The sequence below is a fragment of the Acipenser ruthenus genome, chromosome 5 (genome assembly GCF_902713425.1).
Source record: "Acipenser ruthenus chromosome 5, fAciRut3.2 maternal haplotype, whole genome shotgun sequence".
NCBI classification, from domain to species: domain Eukaryota; kingdom Metazoa; phylum Chordata; class Actinopteri; order Acipenseriformes; family Acipenseridae; genus Acipenser; species Acipenser ruthenus.
The window spans coordinates 10,094,072-10,114,175 of record NC_081193.1 but is presented as its reverse complement, the minus strand read 5'-3'; the positions used below and the strand labels follow the sequence as shown (position 1 = coordinate 10,114,175).

At 35.9% G+C, this 20,104-nt stretch overlaps 1 protein-coding gene across 6 annotated transcripts in view; it reads left to right on the top strand.

The window, feature by feature from the left end:
* The window catches only part of LOC117402932 (rho-associated protein kinase 2-like), a 54,861-nt gene extending 35,689 nt beyond the window's left edge, over nt 1-19,172 (top strand). Inside the window, exons 17-34 of one of the 6 annotated variants that reach the window (XM_034004617.3) lie at nt 1,234-1,340; nt 1,678-1,837; nt 2,225-2,385; nt 3,047-3,231; nt 3,885-3,954; nt 4,620-4,723; nt 4,877-5,063; nt 5,348-5,441; nt 5,632-5,726; nt 6,466-6,660; nt 7,090-7,258; nt 7,567-7,755; nt 9,037-9,196; nt 9,323-9,401; nt 10,518-10,785; nt 11,139-11,352; nt 12,535-12,624; nt 17,688-19,172. In XM_034004617.3, the coding sequence (XP_033860508.1) occupies nt 1,234-1,340; nt 1,678-1,837; nt 2,225-2,385; nt 3,047-3,231; nt 3,885-3,954; nt 4,620-4,723; nt 4,877-5,063; nt 5,348-5,441; nt 5,632-5,726; nt 6,466-6,660; nt 7,090-7,258; nt 7,567-7,755; nt 9,037-9,196; nt 9,323-9,401; nt 10,518-10,785; nt 11,139-11,352; nt 12,535-12,610 (2,513 nt within the window). In that variant the 3' untranslated portion in view covers nt 12,611-12,624; nt 17,688-19,172. Of the gene's footprint in view, nt 1-1,233; nt 1,341-1,677; nt 1,838-2,224; nt 2,386-3,046; nt 3,232-3,884; nt 3,955-4,619; nt 4,724-4,876; nt 5,064-5,347; nt 5,442-5,631; nt 5,727-6,465; nt 6,661-7,089; nt 7,259-7,566; nt 7,756-9,036; nt 9,197-9,322; nt 9,402-10,517; nt 10,786-11,138; nt 11,353-12,101; nt 12,165-12,534; nt 12,625-16,588 lie in introns of all 6 variants that reach the window. The other 5 variants (XM_034004618.3, XM_034004620.3, XM_034004619.3 and 2 more) reach the window with 5 other exon arrangements.
* Nucleotides 19,173-20,104: the final 932 nt, after the last annotated feature.

Sequence of the window (20,104 nt, the reverse complement as noted above, 5' to 3'; positions counted from 1 at the left end):
AAGCGTTGTATAGCGTAAGCTGTATTGAAAGAAATGTCTCGAAATTCCTCTGCTGTTTGGGATTTTTTTGGTTAATTGCCCAGACGACCAAAAAATAAAAAGTTGAATGCAAACCGTGCATGGAGGTATAACTAATCTCTGGGGTCACTTGACAAGTGTAAGCTCATATTATTATTAATATTTTTAGTAGTAGTAAAATGTGATTGACTGATAACCTGCTTGGAACGGTGACTGTTAAATAAAGCTTTATTTTGTCTGTTAAATAAATTCCACTGCAGTTGGTGCTGCTGCAGTGCAAGCTCACTGTATATATCGCAAGCAGCATCAATTACGTGTAAATAAACATGTATTTTTATTTAAATTATAAAAACATGATTACTGTTCTATATAATGTATTTTTAAACTACATGCAAATGTTTTATTCCATTTGTATGGATTACCTGTAAAATGATAGGATTTCCAATCAAATATAAATAAGCTGCTATGGTGACGTCACCAGTAAATTATGCAAATTAGTACCATCAAAGGTTCGAACCTTCCTTTGGTAATGTGTTCCTAACAATCGAAGGTCAACGTGCATCCTTCGTTGCAGCCCTACCCGTTATACTGCAGAACAGGTTACAAGGTGATACGGTCAAGGCTCCCATTTGCCCTATAATGCCATTACACTAACACTAGTAGTCTTGTTGTAAGGTGGAACACAAACAGCACGGTCTCTTAACTATGGCTCCTGACCACAGCGTTATAAAGGGGGAGCACTGTAACAGGATTTTAAAAGGAAGGGTTTTTTTTTCAGTATTTCAGAGAACGCGTAAGTGTAAATAAATGATGTATAGGCTTTAATTCACCAGTACACTTTTGCAAAAGTGTTACTTATGTTTGCATGAAAGACAAAAGAAAATCCATTCTCAGTTCTTGTGCATTATATTTATCGATCGACGTTCTGTGAAAATTTGTTACATTTACTAAAATAATAATAAATGCTTTTAAAAAGACCAAATTACCATTAGGCTTTTTTTTATATTTTAGATTCTATTGATTTTTTTTTTGTTTTACTATGCAGGACAGCTGTTATAAGATATCTATCTTTATTAAAAAATGTGCATGAATTAATGTACCGATTTTTAATCAACTAATGCCCATAAATTCACCGATCAAAAATTGGAGCAGCCCATACAGACAGATGGATGAATGTGACAGAGAGCAGTATGACCACTTTGTTATATTTTTTAGGACGAATCTCTGGTCTGGAGGTGGAGCTCAGAAATGTAAAAGGTTCAGTATCCAAAGCTGAAATGGACAAAAGGCAACTTCATGAGAAGCTGACAGACATTCAAAAGGTGAATTATGTTATAGATCTTAGAAAAATGTAAGCAAGGTCCTATAAGCTTCTTGTCTGATTCCTCTGAAGTAGAAGGTATATGGTGCAATACAATTTTAAATTGGCTTACAAGAATTTAAACCTTCCATTCTGGCTAACAAATGGAAGCATTTTACTTTTCCTGTTTTACTCTACTTTATGCAAGTTGGAGGTTAGTGTAAATTACTGATTTGTGTATCAATCAAAGTCACAGTTCTGATGAAACAGGTTTACTAGTTTTAAATTGGTGAGTCTGAGTTGTATGTCTACAATCATTCTCTCTTCTGACCTGTTTTATATCCTTGTTCCCCATGCAGGAGAAGAATAACATTGAAATAGACATGACTTATAAATTGAAAGTGCTGCAGCAGAGTCTGGAGCAGGAGGAAGCCGAGCATAAAGCTACGAAAGCACGGCTAGCAGACAAAAACAAGATCTATGAATCCATTGAGGGAGCAAAGTCAGAGGCCACGAAAGGTAGGTGAATTGGGGGCTAGAACAAGAGCTGTTAACATTGCCTTCTCAGAAAAGGTGATATAAAATTTCAATTTTTTAAAAAACTTTTTGGAAATGATAAAAATGGTTAATCAGTTGTACATAAGGCTTTTCATTGAGGGGCTCTGGTGAAGAGATAAACAGTAGTAGTCTTTGATTCTTGGAGATTTGAGTATGTCAAGTTTACATTGCAGGAATATCATGATTTCTCCAGGCATCATTTCTATTTTTTATATATTAGCCTCAAATGTATTGCTGTGGTTTCATCTGTGATAACCAAGGACTGTGATGTAAAAGTTGCAGCCTGATCAATCTGGTGGGATTACTGTTTATAACAGTATTCCACTAAAAAGTTTGTTTTCCCCACAGAGATGGAAAAGAAGCTTCAGGAAGAAAGAACGTCAAAAATGAAGGTGGAAAACTTGTTGCTGGAGGTTGAGAAGCAGTGCTCTATGCTAGACTGTGATCTCAAACAGTCATATCAGAAGTTAGAAGAGTTATCTAGGCAGAAGGAAAAACTAACAGAAGAGGTATGACCTGAATCCATAATAACTATTATATATTTTACTTTCAGCCTGGTAGTGAGGCTCCCAAATTATAGTGCACAATTTTGTGAAAGAAAATAAACCTTGAAGTTGCAAAAGAAGCAGTAAGCAAACCAGGTCAGTTTGTGGACTCCAAGGTGTTCCTAAGGTGTTTTTAAGAAGTTTTGTATCATTACTCTTGATAAATCTGTGACATGTTACATACACATGATCATATTTTTGAACGTCTGGTCAGTGGGGGATACTCTCATAAATGTGATCAACACATTGTGTCACAAATAAATCCCAGTCATTACCTAGCATAACAGTTTAAAATACAATTTAATACTAGATTACTTACATTGATCTATATAAGTCAGTAGTAAACACTGCAGGCAAGTAAATCAGCAGTAGAACGTTGGTTTGCTGCAGTGTTGAATGCTGCCTCAGTCTCGTTGTGCATTTTGAGAGTGTTACTATTTATGGCATGTCCTGTTCTGCCGTGAGGGAAACACGTGAGATTCTTTGAGATGCTGGTTTTAATTATTTGGAAAAGGCAGTTAAAATGATTAAAGTATCAGCCTAATAAAAAACACATAGAAAAAAAACTGTGTTTCTTTGGCACATTAAGGCTGTCTGTGTCCTGATCAGAAATGCGTTCTTTCAGGTGAAGAATCTGACGTTGAAAATAGAGCAGGAGACACAGAAGCGCAGTCTGACGCAGAACGACCTGAAGATGCAGAGCCAGCAAGTGAACTCTCTGAAAATGTCAGAGAAGCAGCTCAAGCAGGAGATCAATCACCTCTTGGAGATCAAATCGACCCTGGAGAAACAGAACAGTGAGCTGCGCAAGTAAGAAAATGAATTGCCTCCCAAGTGCATTGGGATTTAGATGGCTTTGCACATGTTACATTGCCACGAAAAAAAATATTCTCATTATTGATAAAGCAGAAAAAAAAGTCTCTTAGTTTACATTAATTCATTTCTAACTGTGAAAGAGGTCAGTAGTAATTGTTGTTACTGTACTGTTTATTTACAGTAGATATATTTTCTACAAGTAATAGACGGCTACTAGACGGCTGTCTAATTTTCACTCATGACAAAGTGCTGATAGATTTGTTCTGAAATACCACCACAAAGCATCTGAATTTATTTTACTAGTTTTGTTTATTTTATATAGAAAAATAAACTTGGTAAAATTATTTGACAAAGATTCAACTCGAAGACTGATTTTCTTCAGTGACATTGGTAAAGACTTATAGTGAAACATTTGTTAAAAGGTTTAAGTCATTTGGGGGTTTTTTATACAAAAAAATCAATAATAGATTCTACGGTCAACTTGTGCCTTCATCGTCTTACTGAAAATATTTTCTTCTTAAATGAGTTTGTTTAAAGTTTAATTGTAATGTTTTACAATAAGTGTATGTGCGGGTGTGTGTGGTTTATTTGTAACGAGTGCTGCTGCTCATTTATTTTTCCTGAGGGATGTCTGGTTTTGTTTTAAGGGAGCGCCAGGACGCAGATGGGCAGATGAAAGAACTTCAGGATCAGTTGGAAGCTGAGCAGTACTTCTCGGTATAATTGAAATAGTTTTATGTAAAACAAGCTTTAATGTGGCTGTGCATGTTAGGTAGCAATGTGGAACACTTATAAAGTCCTGCTTTTTGACCCGATGGTTTTAAATGCAGATAGATGGTATATATTTTTTTGTAAATATTGTATATGTAAATATATTAAAATATATATATAGCAACAGCAACTTCTCATTTACATTACATGTAACAATTAATTCAATTTCAATGGAACTGCCTTAAACACTAGGCTAACTACCAATGTACGCCTACTATCAACGTATACTTCTACAAACAATTAGTGTTTATTTATATACTGATCAACACACTCGTTGCCAGTATTTCAATAAATGCCAGGCCTGTATTGGTGTCCTTGGTGATGACCCCCCATTTTGAAGTATGGGTGGCAACAGGACAGGTATGGAGGGTATTTGAATATTCTCACTTGACACCTCACTTCTGTTTTTCATTGGCATAAATCTAGAAGTATTTGACACCATTTAATCTGACTACACCTCATTGTTTGGAGCAGGGTATATTTGTGCATGTTTTTTATTTTTTTTTGTGTTCGACATAAAATGATTTAGTATAAACTGTGCTGTACCAGATATACCTATTGTCAAATGTAGTTGGACTGGGTACAGTAACTCTTAATTCATATAATTGCAGACCCTGTATAAGACCCAGGTTCGAGAACTGAAAGAAGAATGTGAAGAAAAGAACAAGCTGTGCAAAGAAATGCAACAGAAGCTCCAGGAGCTGCAAGATGAGAGGTAACATTATTGTGTTCATGTGTTGCAATTCATTTTAGTACTTTGTTCATATCATGTCAGAAAGCAGTTGTACTTTAAGAAAGTTTAATTTTAATTGTAAGGACTTGAATTTGGGAACTAACCTTCCCATTCTCCTTGTGTGTGTTTTTGCAGAGATTCCCTGGCAGCACAGCTGGAGATCACTCTGACCAAGGCAGACTCTGAGCAGCTGGCTCGCTCCATTGCTGAGGAGCAGTACTCTGACCTGGAGAAAGAGAAGATCATGAAAGAGCTGGAGATCAAAGAGATGATGGCCAGGCATAGACAGGAGCTCACGGAAAAGGACTCTACAATAGGATCGGTCAGTTGGACCCAAATACTGTGCCTTAAACTATTAAGATTTTATTTTATATTTGTGTGATTGACTATTACAAAGTAATTACACATATAATTGAAATATTAAAAGTGCTTATTTCTATGCTACCTGTCACATTCAATCAATCATAAGCTAACCGAAGTGCGACAAGGCAACACACAAATAAGAATATACATACATGCATGCAGGTGCCTCCGATAGTTAAACTATTTTAGTCCCCAAAAATATTTAATTATTTCTGAGTTTTAATAAACCTTGTATTTTTTTAGCTGGAGGAAGCAAATAGAACATTAACCAGTGATGTGGCAAATCTAGCAAATGAGAAGGAAGACTTGAACAACAAATTAAAAGAAACTCAGGAACGTAAGTAACATACATTATACAGGGTGATTAGAAACTACGTTTACCACATCAACGCACCATATCCCATGTGGTAAACTTACTGCAGTTCTAGAGTCTGCAAGCTCTACTTCGGTAGCCATGAATATTTTTGTTTTGTTTTTTTCATGTTTCTTTGCCTGAATACACGTATTACATTTACTGCTTGAAACAGAACTGCAGAAGGTGGAAGAAGAAGGACGTGTCATGGCAATGACCAAGTTGCAGTTTGAGAAACAATTGCAGTGTGAAAGAACACTGAAGACACAGGTAAGAATGCCAGTTTGCATTGTTTTATCATTACAGTAGTTAGTCTAAACTCTGAGCAACTACCTGTTGTATTTTATTTATCGTTTAATTATGCAATGCAAAGCTAGACCATATAGTTTTATTGTAGGTTAGCATGCATTACCTTTTTTTTAAATTTATTTTTGTTTTTATTAAATCTAAGCATTTTGCCATAACCTTATTAATGACAACTTTTTAAATGTGTAACATTTTCTTTCTTTCTTATAAAAGCCATATTAACAAAATTGCTATTGGTGTATTACTTAGTTTAAGAATTTAATTTAAATTCTCAGAGCAGACATATCCTTCACGGTTACATTTAGTTTTCATACTGAGAACAGTGTTGTCCATTTTACTTTATTGTTAAGTGATGGCATGTAGGAGCTTTAAATATTAGCCCCCCAAATGTGGTATTTTCAAGCTGAAACTTGATTTTATTTTATTATTTATATTGGGGGGTGGTAGTACTTAGTGATTCTCATTAGCTCATTCATTTTAATCTGTGCATTTTATCTGTTTTCATGCTATCCTATGTATGTGGTTAAGATTAAGAACTGCTCTTTTCCTTAATGTAATATCGCTATTATCTAAAGTTAAACATGTAGATAATGTTTTACTTGATTTCTTTGATTTTATTTATGTTCAGTAAGTGTTTCAGTAATAAGATTGCGGGTGTGGTACTATCGGATCCAGTTGTATAACGCTGGGTTTGTGTCGGCAGGCTGTCAACAAGCTGGCGGAGATCATGAACCGAAAGGAAGTGCGGGTGGGAGCGGGCAGCAAGCGAGGGAACGACACTGACGTGCGCAGGAAAGAGAAGGAGAACAGGAAGCTGCAGCTGGAGCTCCGGTCTGAGAAGGAGAAACTAAACAGCATGCTGATCAAGTACCAGAAAGAGATCAATGAGATGCAAGCGGTAAGGATGTTTTAAATACGTTTTCATTGGCTAAACCTTGATGGACACACATACTAGAAGAGAATAGTTTGAAATATCTTCATATTAACTTAATCTACCATCTTTAACATTTTGTATGGTGAGGAAGATGGCTTTTTATTATTTGATTATTTAAGAGCACTAATCATATTGGCATAAGGGTTCAAATTGGGGCGGTACCGTGTGTGTGTTTTTTTTTTTTTTTTTTAAAAAGAAGCATGTATGCATGTTTTCTAAGCAAAGCACCATTACATAAGTACATTTTATAGCTTTAGACATTTTTACTAACAATGAGAAGGGTCACATTGTATGTCAAATTAGCTTAGAGGTAATTTAAACAATGCTTAGTTATTTAATTTTACATAATAAATGTATTTTCTTAATATTACATTTGTATATTTGTTTTTGTAGCTCATAACTGATGAAAGTCAGGTACGAATTGAGCTGCAGATGGCACTGGACAGCAAAGACAGTGATATTGAGCAGCTCCGCTGTCACCTGGCCTCTCTAAATATTCAAAGTTTGGACACAACAAGTATTGGCAGTGGACCAGATTTCGACACAGATGATGCATACCCTGGTACTAAATCTGTGGATTTGTTTATTAATGTGTTTGTTTATTGTAAACGGTAGCATGTTCCATGCTCCAACATGGTAATGTAGAGTAGGTGTGTTTTTCAATAATATCCTCTTGTTTTCATTATAGAAAACACATTTAACGTCCAATATATTACACCGCTTTGTACACAAAGCCACAGCCATGTCACTTTTACATGTCTTTTTTCTCCTGCTTTTGCCATTTAATGTGTTGATAGAAATTCTCAGTTGCTTCTATACATTACTTTTCCTTTTCTTTTCTGTTGGTGTTTTCCCTGCACTGGATTTTAGTTCGTATCACTCATTCCCACACTTCGGAGGCCATGTCTTTCACCTACCAGCGCTCATCTACCTCTGTTGGCATTGACACTAAGCCTTCTCGATCCTGTTTGCTTTTTGACTCTGATTCTGACTTAGAGGAAGAGCCTGAACCTCAACCTGAACTTTTCCCTCACACCCCATCAGAAACTGAGAACACAGGTGACCTGCATGGACAGTCTGCACAGCACACTGCTTCCCTACTGGACTTTCACTGACATGCTGATTCTTCTACTCATTGTGTGTCTGTCTGGCTTGATTTGAATTAACAACAGAAATCCAGAATGGGATCTGTAGTTTAATACTGTTTTTGAATGTGGCCTTTTTCTGAGCTGCATCTTTTCCCCAAAGTGCAATATATAACAAAGTGACATAGTATTTTGCCAAGTTTGTGCCATTTTTCGAATTAATTTGCACATCAGCTGTTGGCTAATCTTGAATTGCTTAACACATAAAAGCACAGTTACCAATTTTTGTGGTACACACGCAAGGATGTAGCCAAGCTAGTCTCAGCCTCTCGCCAATTATTATTATTATTATTATTATTATTATTATTATTATTATTATTATTATTTATTTCTTAGCAGACGCCCTTATCCAGGGCGACTTACAATCGCAAGCAAATACAAATACATTCAAGTGTTACAATACAAGTAATACAATAAGAGCAAGACAATTATTCTATTGGATAATGTTAGACTTGGACATATTTAGAATTTAGTGCCGAAAAAAGGCATTAATATTCACTAGTTTGATATTTTAGTGTGTGCTTTTTAAAGTGTAAGTACTTTTATTAGCGAAAGGATAAATGTATTTTAGGAGCATCTGGATATTGTTTATGAAATCCCATTACAAAGCAGGAATGATCTTTTCACAACTGTCGGCAAACATTGTTCTACACTTCAGTTTTCGTGGTTAAGATGTCATGTTCTGATAGAGAACAAAGAGTCCCCTGTTGCTCCCTAGTTCCCGCAGCTACACTGTACACAGTAAGACCAGTTTTGCTTTCAATGGAGTGCATTTTTCTATGTCTGATTTGTGCTGCACTACCATGACTGCTTGGTGTATGTTCCAAGTGTTTTGACTGCACTTAAATGAATCAAATCATTGATAGGCTGGTGACCTCCATTTGTATCAGTTAAGTAAAGCAGAGCTAAACGGTGGTTCATTCACTGCCAATAAACAGCCATAATCCCATACCATAGAGGTGGAGGAATAAAAATGTCAGTTTTATATAAATCGGGAGGGCAATTGCTAGCATATTCTTTAGCAGTTGTTGCACAGTGTCAGAATCTACTTTTTTTTTTTTTTTTAATATATACACATGATGGATGCAGGTCATGTTGGCCTATATTTTCATGATGCTGATCATTTTGTATTTACAATGTGCTGTTTGTATGCTACTAATATATGTGGTACATATATTTATTTTTCTTTTAATAGAGTCAAGATTGGAAGGGTGGCTCTCGTTACCACTTAGGAACAATACTAAGAAGTTTGCATGGGAGAAAAAGTATGTTGTCGTGAGTAGCAAGAAGATTCTGTTCTACAACAGCGAGCAAGACAAAGAACTGTCCAATCCTTACATGGTTTTAGATATCACGTAAGTGTTCAAACTTCATTATGCAGAATTTAAAATGCACATTTATAGGCATCTGTGTGTTGTGTTAACATTTACCCAAAAGACATAAGCAAGGACATTTTATTTGATCTTCATTCTTTTTTTCAGCAAGCTGTTCCACGTCCGACCAGTAACGCAGACGGATGTATACAGAGCAGATGCCAAAGAGATCCCAAGAATTTTCCAGGTAATACTTGAGCTGTTTACTTGAGTTCCTGGCTTGTTTGCCTTGTTGTTATCCTCATGGCTTATTTTGTGGCAATACCAAAATTACATCGGCTAGATAAGCCACCGCATGTGTAGGTGTACCAGAGATGACTTTATGCCATCCCTGTTTCATTCTTTATTTTTTGTTGAATGAAAGAAATATACAGTGCTACCCCATTATAACGTGACCCGTTATAGTGCGGAATCGGTTATAACACGGTATGGTCGTGGCTCCCATTTCCCCCATAATGCATTTTGACTCAAACATTGGGTTTTATTTTTGTTTTACATTACCGTATTTAAACCCATTTAAGTTGAAACTGTGACATAGTACTTATAAAGCTCCCATGCTTACACTATTTCTTTTTTCTAAAAGTAAAAACAAAGTGTTTGTTAATGTTACAAAACAAGTACGAAACCATACAAGTGTGTATAAATGTCCTTGGATTCTGTGTTATTTATTTACAGTTTACAACATTATAATAAATATACAATTTAAATAAGAGTGGTATAAACTTTAAACTGGGCGAATAGCAGTTTCTATTATACTGTAACGACGCAGGATTTATACTGTTACATGACTGGTCTACAGACCCTGTGTGTGTGTAAGCAGGGAAGTGGTAAGCTTGCCTCAACCGGGATTGATTGACATCCGGGTAGGTGGGGTCATGAAAGCCCACATCAATGTGTACAGAGCAGAGCTGAGTCAGACGAGCTGCTGTGTGAATGCGCAAGACTCTTTGTTTGTTTTTGGTGTGGCCCAGGCTGACATGGGCCAGGAATAATCATCTGAATTAAATGTAGATTCGAGAACCTGCAAATTGTGTAAGACGAAGCACAAATAACAGTCTCCAATTATGGACCCCGAGAACCGCGTTATAATGGGGTAGAACTGTATTGGGTATCACAAGTGATTATTTTTATGTGGTGTGTTTTGTGTTTTTTTTTTTTACTTGATTTATTATTCTGCACTTCTATTGGGTATGACAACAGAAACTGTACTATAGCCTGTGTACTGTAGTTCACATGCAATGATATGTAAAACTGCTAGTGTACATGAATGGAATTAAATAAATAAATTACTTTTATATTTTAGATCCTGTATGCTAATGAGGGAGAGAGCAAAAAAGAACAAGAGTTCCCTGTAGAACCACTGCCTATTGGAGAGAAGTCGAGCTACATTTGCCATAAAGGACATGAGTTTATTCCAACACTATATCACTTCCCCACTAACTGTGAGGCTTGCACAAAACCTTTGTGGAACATGTTTAAACCCCCACCTGCCTTGGAGTGCCGTCGCTGTCACATCAAATGTCACAAGGATCATATGGACAAAAAAGAGGAGGTTATTGCTCCTTGTAGGGGTAAGTACATTGTAGTTAACCATTTAGCTGCCAGGTGTTTAATCGCCGTTACAGCTTCCTCCAGTGCATTACAGCTTCCTCAGTGGTAGGTTTGTTTGGTTTTCAACTCCTTTTATAAAGAGAGAGAAGGGGGACAGTCAACTGGATCTAGTCTTGGATAATAACATGTCTATCTACCTATCACAAGTTAAATAAACAAGAAAAAAATAAATTCTGTTTTTTGGATGCACAAGATTATTATTATTATATTTTTATTTATTTATTTTTTAAAAGCTTGTTTTCAGGGTATAGCTTGTGACTGTTGGTAAACATAATTCTCATTGCATCTTGCACTATATTTCCTTTTATTTTAGTGAACTACGACATTTCAACAGCAAAAAATCTGCTGTTGCTTGCCAATTCACAAGAAGAGCAGCAGAAGTGGGTAAGTCGGCTGATAAAAAAGATTCCAAAGAAGCCCCCTGCACCAGATCCTTTCTCCAGATCTTCTCCTAGAGCTTCCATGAAGGTACAACCCAACCAATCCACCCGCCGACCGAGCCGGCAGCTTCCACCAAACAAACCAAGGTAACAAAAAACAAAGAAATGTCACTGCTGCTCTGAACTGTATTGGAGGTTACACACAACATGAAAGAAACTGTGACAGACATATGAAACCATAGCCTGATGTATTTTTGGCTAATTATTGCTACAGTTATTTTTAGATAACAATAAATGCCACACACACTACAATAAGCATGAATGTATCTCGAACACTGGCTATTCATTAACCATTTCACTGTTATACCTAGTTTGGAATTCCCTTTATTACGAATCTTGGCAACATGTTAAATTAAGGGCTCCTACATTATTATTCTATGGATAAGGGCGTCTGCTAAGAAATAAATAATAATAATAATGTTTATTTAACAGATGCCTTTATCCAAGGCGACTTACAGAGACTAGGGTGTGTGAACTATGCATCAGCTGCAGAGTCACTTACAATTACGTCTCACCCGAAAGACGGAGCACAAGGAGGTTAAGGGACTTGCTCAGGGTCACACAATGAGTCAGTGGCTGAGGTGGGATTTGAACCGGGGACCTCTTGGTTTAACCACTGGACCACACAGCCTCCTGACACATGTATATAACTAGATCTAGAACAGTATTTTTTTTTAGAACAAAGTAGATCAGGCCCACATTGTTAAAGTGTTATAAGGATTTCATATTCAAGGGCACATGTCATTCAACTCTGTTAAAGAAAGACCAGGTCTGAAAGTCTTTCTGATAAACTAACAATATTCCCACATTTTTCATTTGTATTGCTAATTTTGTAGCTCTGGCCCCATGCTTCGAATCGTCCTTCATTGAACTTATGTATGTTTGTTCCCATATAGACAGTAAGTAATAGGGAGCTTTATTTGCATTGTCATGGCATGTAATCATTACTAACAACAACCATCGTGGTCTATTTGCTCTGTACACTGCATTTCCCTACACAGCCCTCAGACAAATTCTAACATATATATTGTATTGCTGCATTGTAAATGTACTTCAGTCATATAGCCGTTATTGTCCGAGAGACAGCAGCAGTAGTATTAGTGTAGTGCAGTCTGACAGGATTTTTTTTTTTTTTTTTTTTCTTGCTATAGAGACAGATGTAAAAGCACATTGCAGCAATTACATCTATATTGCCCATGGTTCATTAATACAAATATGGGTTTCAAGAAGAATCTGTATCAGTCTCTCAGATCAGGCTTCCCTTTACAGATTGCTTGATTTGGCCTTTAAAGACTGGGATTGGTCATTTGATGATGTTGATGATGACGATGTTTTTGATTTCTGAAGAAATAAGAAAGGGTAACATTGCTGCTTTAGTGTGTTTGATTTTAATAATTGCAGTGATTTGAGATGATGCATGCTTTCTTTTCTGAACAGTAGAAGTTGACACAAAGTTTAAATGCTTTTTCTTTTCTCCAAGCAATAACTATCCTGAATAGGTTCCATGTACACTACCGGTCAAAAGTTTTAGAACACCCCCATTTTTCCAGTTTTTATTGAAATTTAAGCAGTTCAAGTCCAGTGAATAACCTGAAATGGTACAAAGGTAAGCGGTAAACTGCCAGAGGTTAAAAAAAAAAGTTTAGGTTACCAAAAACTGAAAAATAATGTACATTTCAGAGTTATACAAAAAGGCCTTTTTCAGGGAACAAGTAATGGGTTAACAACTTACAGCTGTTCTGCAGCAATGGAAGTAAATTAAGCCTTGAAAGTTGATGCTAACAATTCCTACAGGTGTCCCAACTTTTGTTGATTACTTACAAACCCTCTGTCTGTATAAAAGCAGTGTTGGAACAGACTGTGTTACTACACCCTCTTAAGCATTATTTGGACAGTATTGTACTGCAGGAAGTAGTATATTGCTCTCATAATGGCGAGAAAAAGGCAATTAACAAAGGAAGACAGACAGACCATTATAACCCTTAAAAGTGTAGGTCTTTCCTTTAGAGAAATTGCAAAGAAAGCCAAGGTGTCAGTGAGTACAGTTTCCTACACCATCAAAAGGCACTTGGAAACTGGAGGAAACTGACAGGAAGAGGTCTGGCAGACCCAAAGCCACAACAGAATCAGAAGACAAGTTTCTGAGTCAACAGCTTGCGTGATAGGCGGCTCACAGGACAACAGCTTCAAGCACAGCTTAACAATGGTCGAAGTAAGCAAGTCTCAGTTTCAACTGTGAAGAGAAGACTTCGAGCTGCAGGTTTGACAGGTCGAGTGGCAGTAAGAAAGCCATTGCTAAGATGGCAAAATAAGAAAAAGAGGCTTGCCTGGGCCATGAAGCACCGCCAGTGGACTACTGAAGACTGGAAGAAGGTCTTATGGACCGATGAATCAAAATTTGAAATCTTCGGTTCATCACGCAGGGTTTTTGTACGCCGTCGAGTAGGCGAAAGGATGGTTCCTCGGTGTGTGACACCATCTGTCAAACATGGAAGAGGAAGCGTGATGGTCTGGGGCTCTTTTGCTGGATCCAGAGTCGGCGACTTGCACAGAGTGAGTGGCACCCTGAACCAAAACTGCTACCACAGCATTTTGCAGCGCCATGCAATACCCTCTGGTATACGCCTAGTTGGTCAGGGGTTCATCCTACAGCAAGATAATGACCCAAAACATACCTCCAGGCTATGTCAGAACTACCTTAGAAGAAAAGAACAAGACGGTAGGCTTCAAATCATGGAATGGCCAGCACAGTCTCCAGACTTAAACCCCATCGAGTTGGTTTGGGATGAACTGGACAGAAGGGTGAAAGCAAAGCAACCTACAAGTGCAACACATTTGTGGGAACTTCTGCAACAGTGTTGGGAAGAACTTTCCAAACAATATTTGATTTCCATTGTAGAAAGAATGCCACAAGTGTGTTCGGCTGTTATATCTGCAAAAGGTGGCTACTTTGAGTCAAAAATTTAGATTAAATTTTGTTAAACAAAACGATTCCATGATTTCTTTTTTATCTCCAATTGTTTATTTGTTCTATGCTTTAATTTCAGAGTACATTGAGACATTAAACTGCGTAAATTTCAATAAAAACTGGAAAAATGGAGGTGTTCTAAAACTTTTGACCGGTAGTGTATTTAAATACTACCATAATTTAAAGAACCAGTATCATAGTTTAACTTTCCTTGTGTTGTACGTGCATTCTTTTTCATTTATAAACAGTTTTACCTTACCTGAAAAAGCTTTCATGCTGTGTTTGCCATTCTCTTGTTTTCCCATTTCGGAGAGACCTGCCACCAGTTGGTTTACCCAAGCGAACTGTTTGTGTATTTTCGGTTTAGGTCCCAGGGGAAAAAAAATCCAGCCATCAAAATGATACTTAAAAATAACACTGACATGTTTTCAGTGGACTGCAGGAATCCAGATTTACCGGTTTACCACAATACCGCTAACTGTCATTGAAATACTGCCACCTTGTCATTGAAGAAGAATGACACTTGGGTTAACTTATTTAAAAAATGACTAGTAATGATGTAAGTTCTTAGAATCAGGTTTGTAATAAACATTTGCAAATAATTTATTAAGAGATGTGTTTTCAAGACTTGTGGTCATGACCACAGTTGAAGAAAAGGATACATATAGGCAGAATTAGTGCTGGGCGAAGTATCGGCATATTCGAACGAATATGTTTTGACATGTATTCTGATACAAAAATCAGATGTTCGTATTCGCTTCAAATGACAAAAATACCTTTAACTTATTTACCGTCTAACCAGGATATGCACAACCAGTTTGAAAAAATGGCAAATGAAAAAGAGCTCTGATTATTTTATATATAACAATGTTATTATATTTTATATATAACAATGTAGGGCAGCTGGCTCTTTGAGCTTATATATATATATATATATATATATATATATATATAAAACACAGAATCAACATAGCAGCTCTCGAGCGTCCATTTAAAAGTTTTAGACAGCAAAAAGTTAACAAACCAGATTATGTGCTCGCATGCATGCATGCATGCATGCATAGCGATCTCTGTGGAAAGCCATCTGGGACAAAAATGCGTTGTGCTGTTGTAGAGCGAGCCAGAATGTCATTGGACAGAAATCACTGTCACATGTTAGTCTTCATTGACAACGTAAAACATAGTGTAACAGCTGGTTTCACATATCCCAATTACCACTACTGGTACTGGTTTACCCTAAGTTAAGATTAATGCTGACCAGGCTCTCTGAATTGTGCCGTATGACTTAATGAGAGAGAGAGAGAGAGAGAGAGATTCGCTCATAATTTAAATATTTGTTTGGATATTCGTTCGTTTTCAAAATGTAATACAAGCCATTATTTTGCTCAGAACACACATAGGGGCAGGGGGCGTGGCCCCATCGTGTGTGCCTGTATTTTAGAGCAAGACGTGACACTATAACATGTTAAAGTAGAAAAAAATATCCCAGGAGTAAAGAATACGTTGTGTAGGCCTTACTTTACTCCAGTGAATTCACTACAAAACAAAGGATGCCAAATAACAGTTCAAGTTAAACGTTGTTTTGTTTATTTCCAAAATAAATAGTACATAAAGCTGACACCGCATTTTATTTATTTTTTACTTTTTTTCCCATTCCTTGCCATTGCCATTTCTTCACAGTAAACAGTGGCCATAGACACACTTTCATAAAGTAATAACCTGAGGTTTTACTTGTGCCTTTTTGTAGCTGAACATGCAAATGAAAAATTGAAATTTAACTTTAAACACATAAAATAAAACAAACGTGGAAATGGTGTTGTAAAATTAAGGGGGGAAAAATCTCACCGTTTTGGTTCTCGTTTATTACATTTCACATAAGTCACAACAAAAAAATATAAAATCTATATAAAAATCACTACACAACATTTCCAGCAAGTTGGACACTGTTTTAAGCGAGGCATTTCAAAATGACATGCTTGCCTTTTTTTTTACCCAGATGACATTCCATAGAGATCACTATGCGAGCGTTTAATCTGGTTTGTTTACTTTTTGCTGTCTAAAACTTTTAATAGAGGCTCAAGAGCTGTAGTGTTGATCCTGTGTTTTTTTTTATATATATTTTAATCTCGCATATCATTTTCTTGTCATTTCCAGCAAATACGATCGATTTTTGTATCTGAAAATATATGTCCGAAAATATTATTTGGGATATTTGTCCAAGCACTAATATATACTAGAGTATTTGATTTAGGTTTATCAAAAAGTTTATATATTAAGTTTCTTTAGAGATTTGTGTTAGTCCTTTTTACATGGAGTTGGCAAATCTCTCTGGAAACTTACCATTGTCCTTTGCAGATGAAACTTCCTCATGTCATTTCCAAGAAGGTCAAGGCTCAAATTCTCACACTGTGCATTGGACATTGATTTCATGTCTTCTTTTTGTGCCTGCAACAGCCCTCCCTGGCCTGACCCCTCCACGGATTAAAAGTGAAGAATCAAGCATCGGAAACGCTCCCAAAATTAAAATCTGAACAAAGATTTTTAGTTTTGTTTATTCTATCAGCAAAACTGTATTATAGAAATATTATCAATTATAATATTTTCTATTTTAAATGTGAAAGTGTGCAATGAATGATGCAACACTGGACCTAGTCTGGATGTAGTTTCACAGAAAAGCTCCAAGAGTTTTGTGCTTGCGGCAGCATGACCTTTTTTTTTTTTTCTGCGCCTGGATTTGTTTGTTTATTTTTCCTTAAGCATGTACTTCAGTGCCCTTACGAAATATGAAATATAAACTACAAACTGAACCTGGTGTGTTTAACAATTTGAGATTATTTGCAGGATTGTGTAAGAATGTAAATGCTTGTATGTGTTTTAGATGATGTTTACAAGTGTAGCATGTTCTACTTAGGAAATGCTATTCTATAGATTCTATCCTATGAAGGTTATGCCGAATTATTTTGTTTTAGTGAAGTTACTTGAAGGGTTTCATATACCATAAGTATCTGCACTAAATTTTACAATTATGTAAAATGTATGTAGTCTTCAGCCATTATACTGCATGCTCCCCTGTGTCCCCGTTAAAAATCTTGTAGATTTTGTGTTTTGTAGGATGTACGTACAGGATCGTAGACCTTTCATTTGATATAATATTTTAATACAAAATAACTTATTTAATCAAGTTATTTTTTAAAGTAATGTTTGTAAGTGATCGTGACTACATTTTGGGTCTGTTGACTATCTACAAAATGTTGGAGTGATATACAGAGGGTATACAAATTTTAAAAAGAATTTATAAGACAATGGTTTAGGTATGGTGTTGGAGCAAGAATGCATATTTGAATGTAGCTAGGACTGGTATTACAATAAAGAAAAAAGGGCCTGGACAGAAGAGTGTTTTCCATGTTTGTTTCTTATTAAATACAATCCACCATCTTTTCTTTTGTCTTTCCAGCTAACTTCCTTTTATTGGGATGCAGTCACTCTTCAAGGTGATGGGTTTCTTCCTAACACAAAAGAGACTGAAAAACATATATGGCGTACCAAAAATGCACAAAATGCTACATATTTTTTAGAAAGACTTATCTATGTATCACCATGGTTTACAGCACTGCTAAAATGTCAAATACTAATCCTGAGGGTAATAGATAGGGTTCTTGGGATACTAACCAGCTTACTGGGTCTCTGTCTTATGTGCACACTTCTGCAAAACTTGTGGCACTAGCTGCTGAATCACAAGTAGGTTGTTCTCCACAGTATAAGCATGCAACCTTTTTGTATCATATCCTGCTTGCGTAACTACTGCATCACCCCCAACAGAATGTCATGAAGTTTGCTTTGTTTGGGACTGCAAAGACTGATCATTACAAAGACATTTCGGAGGAAATTTGCTGGATACATAATGGAATGGAGTTTTGAAATATCACACACAGTGCACGCCAACTGCTGTAAAAAACTATCGGTAATAATTTGGATTGGCACCCAAGCTATTGTAATTTTCATAAAACAAAACTTTTATTTATTTATTTTTCTTCACATTTGCAGCTATGCACTTGTATAAAGCCTTTGTGGTTATTAGGTTATATGCTTACAAGATCATATGGATATCATGCTGCATGTGAATGTTGATCAGCTTTGATAGCGATAAAGTTTCAGAATGTTACTTTCATTAGAACGTACTTGGTAACAACTGCTTCAGTTTCTGTCAAAATATTGCCTTAATTTATAATTGTGTTTGCCCATTCCTAGAAAGTGATGTTTACTTACTGTTAGATAATTGATGTTAAACCAAGTTAGTGCACTATTTGTATGCATAACTATTACATTGGTGTATTCCTATCTTTTTGAATGTATACCTGAACAAAAAGCATTATAACTCTAATTTGAGCAATGTAAGAAGGAAAATGTACATTTCATATCTAAATTTTAATATAAAGGAGTTACCTTATTACCTAAAAGAGTGTTAATCTCTGTTGTGTATTGTTTTCATATCTCCCTCACTAAGTGCTGACATTTTGTATTTGTCTTTGGTTTGTGTATTCTAGATGTGTTTTATTATTCCTAAAAAAGAAAAAAAGAGAGCTTCTGTGACTTAATTTTACTAAAATCTTACAGCACATACATATAATTCACAAACTCTAAAATATTTAACTAAAACATACTGTAGGTGTATTTTAACACATAGTGATAGCTACAGGGCTTCCAGTAATGTGTTGTGAGAATTCTCATAGCTGGAAAGAGAATCCTCAAAATTGGCCCTCATATATTTATAAAAATATTATTTGACATGCCATCTTACAAAAAAAAATGTATAATTTATATTGGCCTGTCCACTTTATATTTAAAATGCTACATTGAAAATGCATGTTTTATACAGCTACAGTATGCTAAAATAAAATAATGTAAAACATATTTGACAATAAAATTATGTAGTCTTCAATTTTGTGTTATTTATTTTGTTGTGTTCTATTCCTTCTCTGGGGGTATTACTTATTTTTGCCTAAGGGTTTCACTGGAATTAGATACTTCAAATAAATGGCAATGGCAACCTTTCTGAGATTTATTGAGCTAATGAATGTTATGTTGTTAGAACCACTTGCCCCCATGTTATGATGATCAACAGACATACTGAAGACAATATTGCGATATGTATTGCAATACATATTGGAATTCAATGCTGAATGATGCTGATCTTGTTTTTATTGCTACCAGAATGAGAACTGAACAGTTATTAATCAAGTTTGTGTGCATATTGCAATTTTGCATATTTCAAAAACCCTGAATTAGCCATTTAAAATTCTCTAAACACATTGATTTTAAATATAATTTATTATAAATACCTTATTTTCATTTTACATTAAACATGTTTTTTTTTTTTTCTGAACTCCACATGTGTGAAAAATTTCCAGTCATAAGTTAACACTTGTTTAGCAGTCAGTAATTCAGCTTTCACTTCAGCCTTGACTTTGTTGTACATCTGTGGTATTATATAACCTCCGAGAATTGTTTCCGGTTGGTACTTGTTTATCGTGGGTGCAGGACGTTCACCAAGCCTCTGAAGTCTACAGAATCAACCATTCTGTATGGCCTTTTTTTTACCTTCTGCAAGTAAGACCCCCAGGTGATCCTGGCGAATGTCATATGCAAGGTTGGTGGTACCGCTGTCATGGCACATTTGGCCCCCTCTATAAAAGTATATTAACAAACGTTATTAATATGCGTTCCAACAACAAAAACAGCACTATGTCTATGAGACAATTAGTTAAAATGTATTCAAATTAGGTTTGAGCTTTTCAATATATTACAAATAACTGAGTTATGCGTAAATACGTAAACATACACACACATATCTATAGTTTAATATATATATAT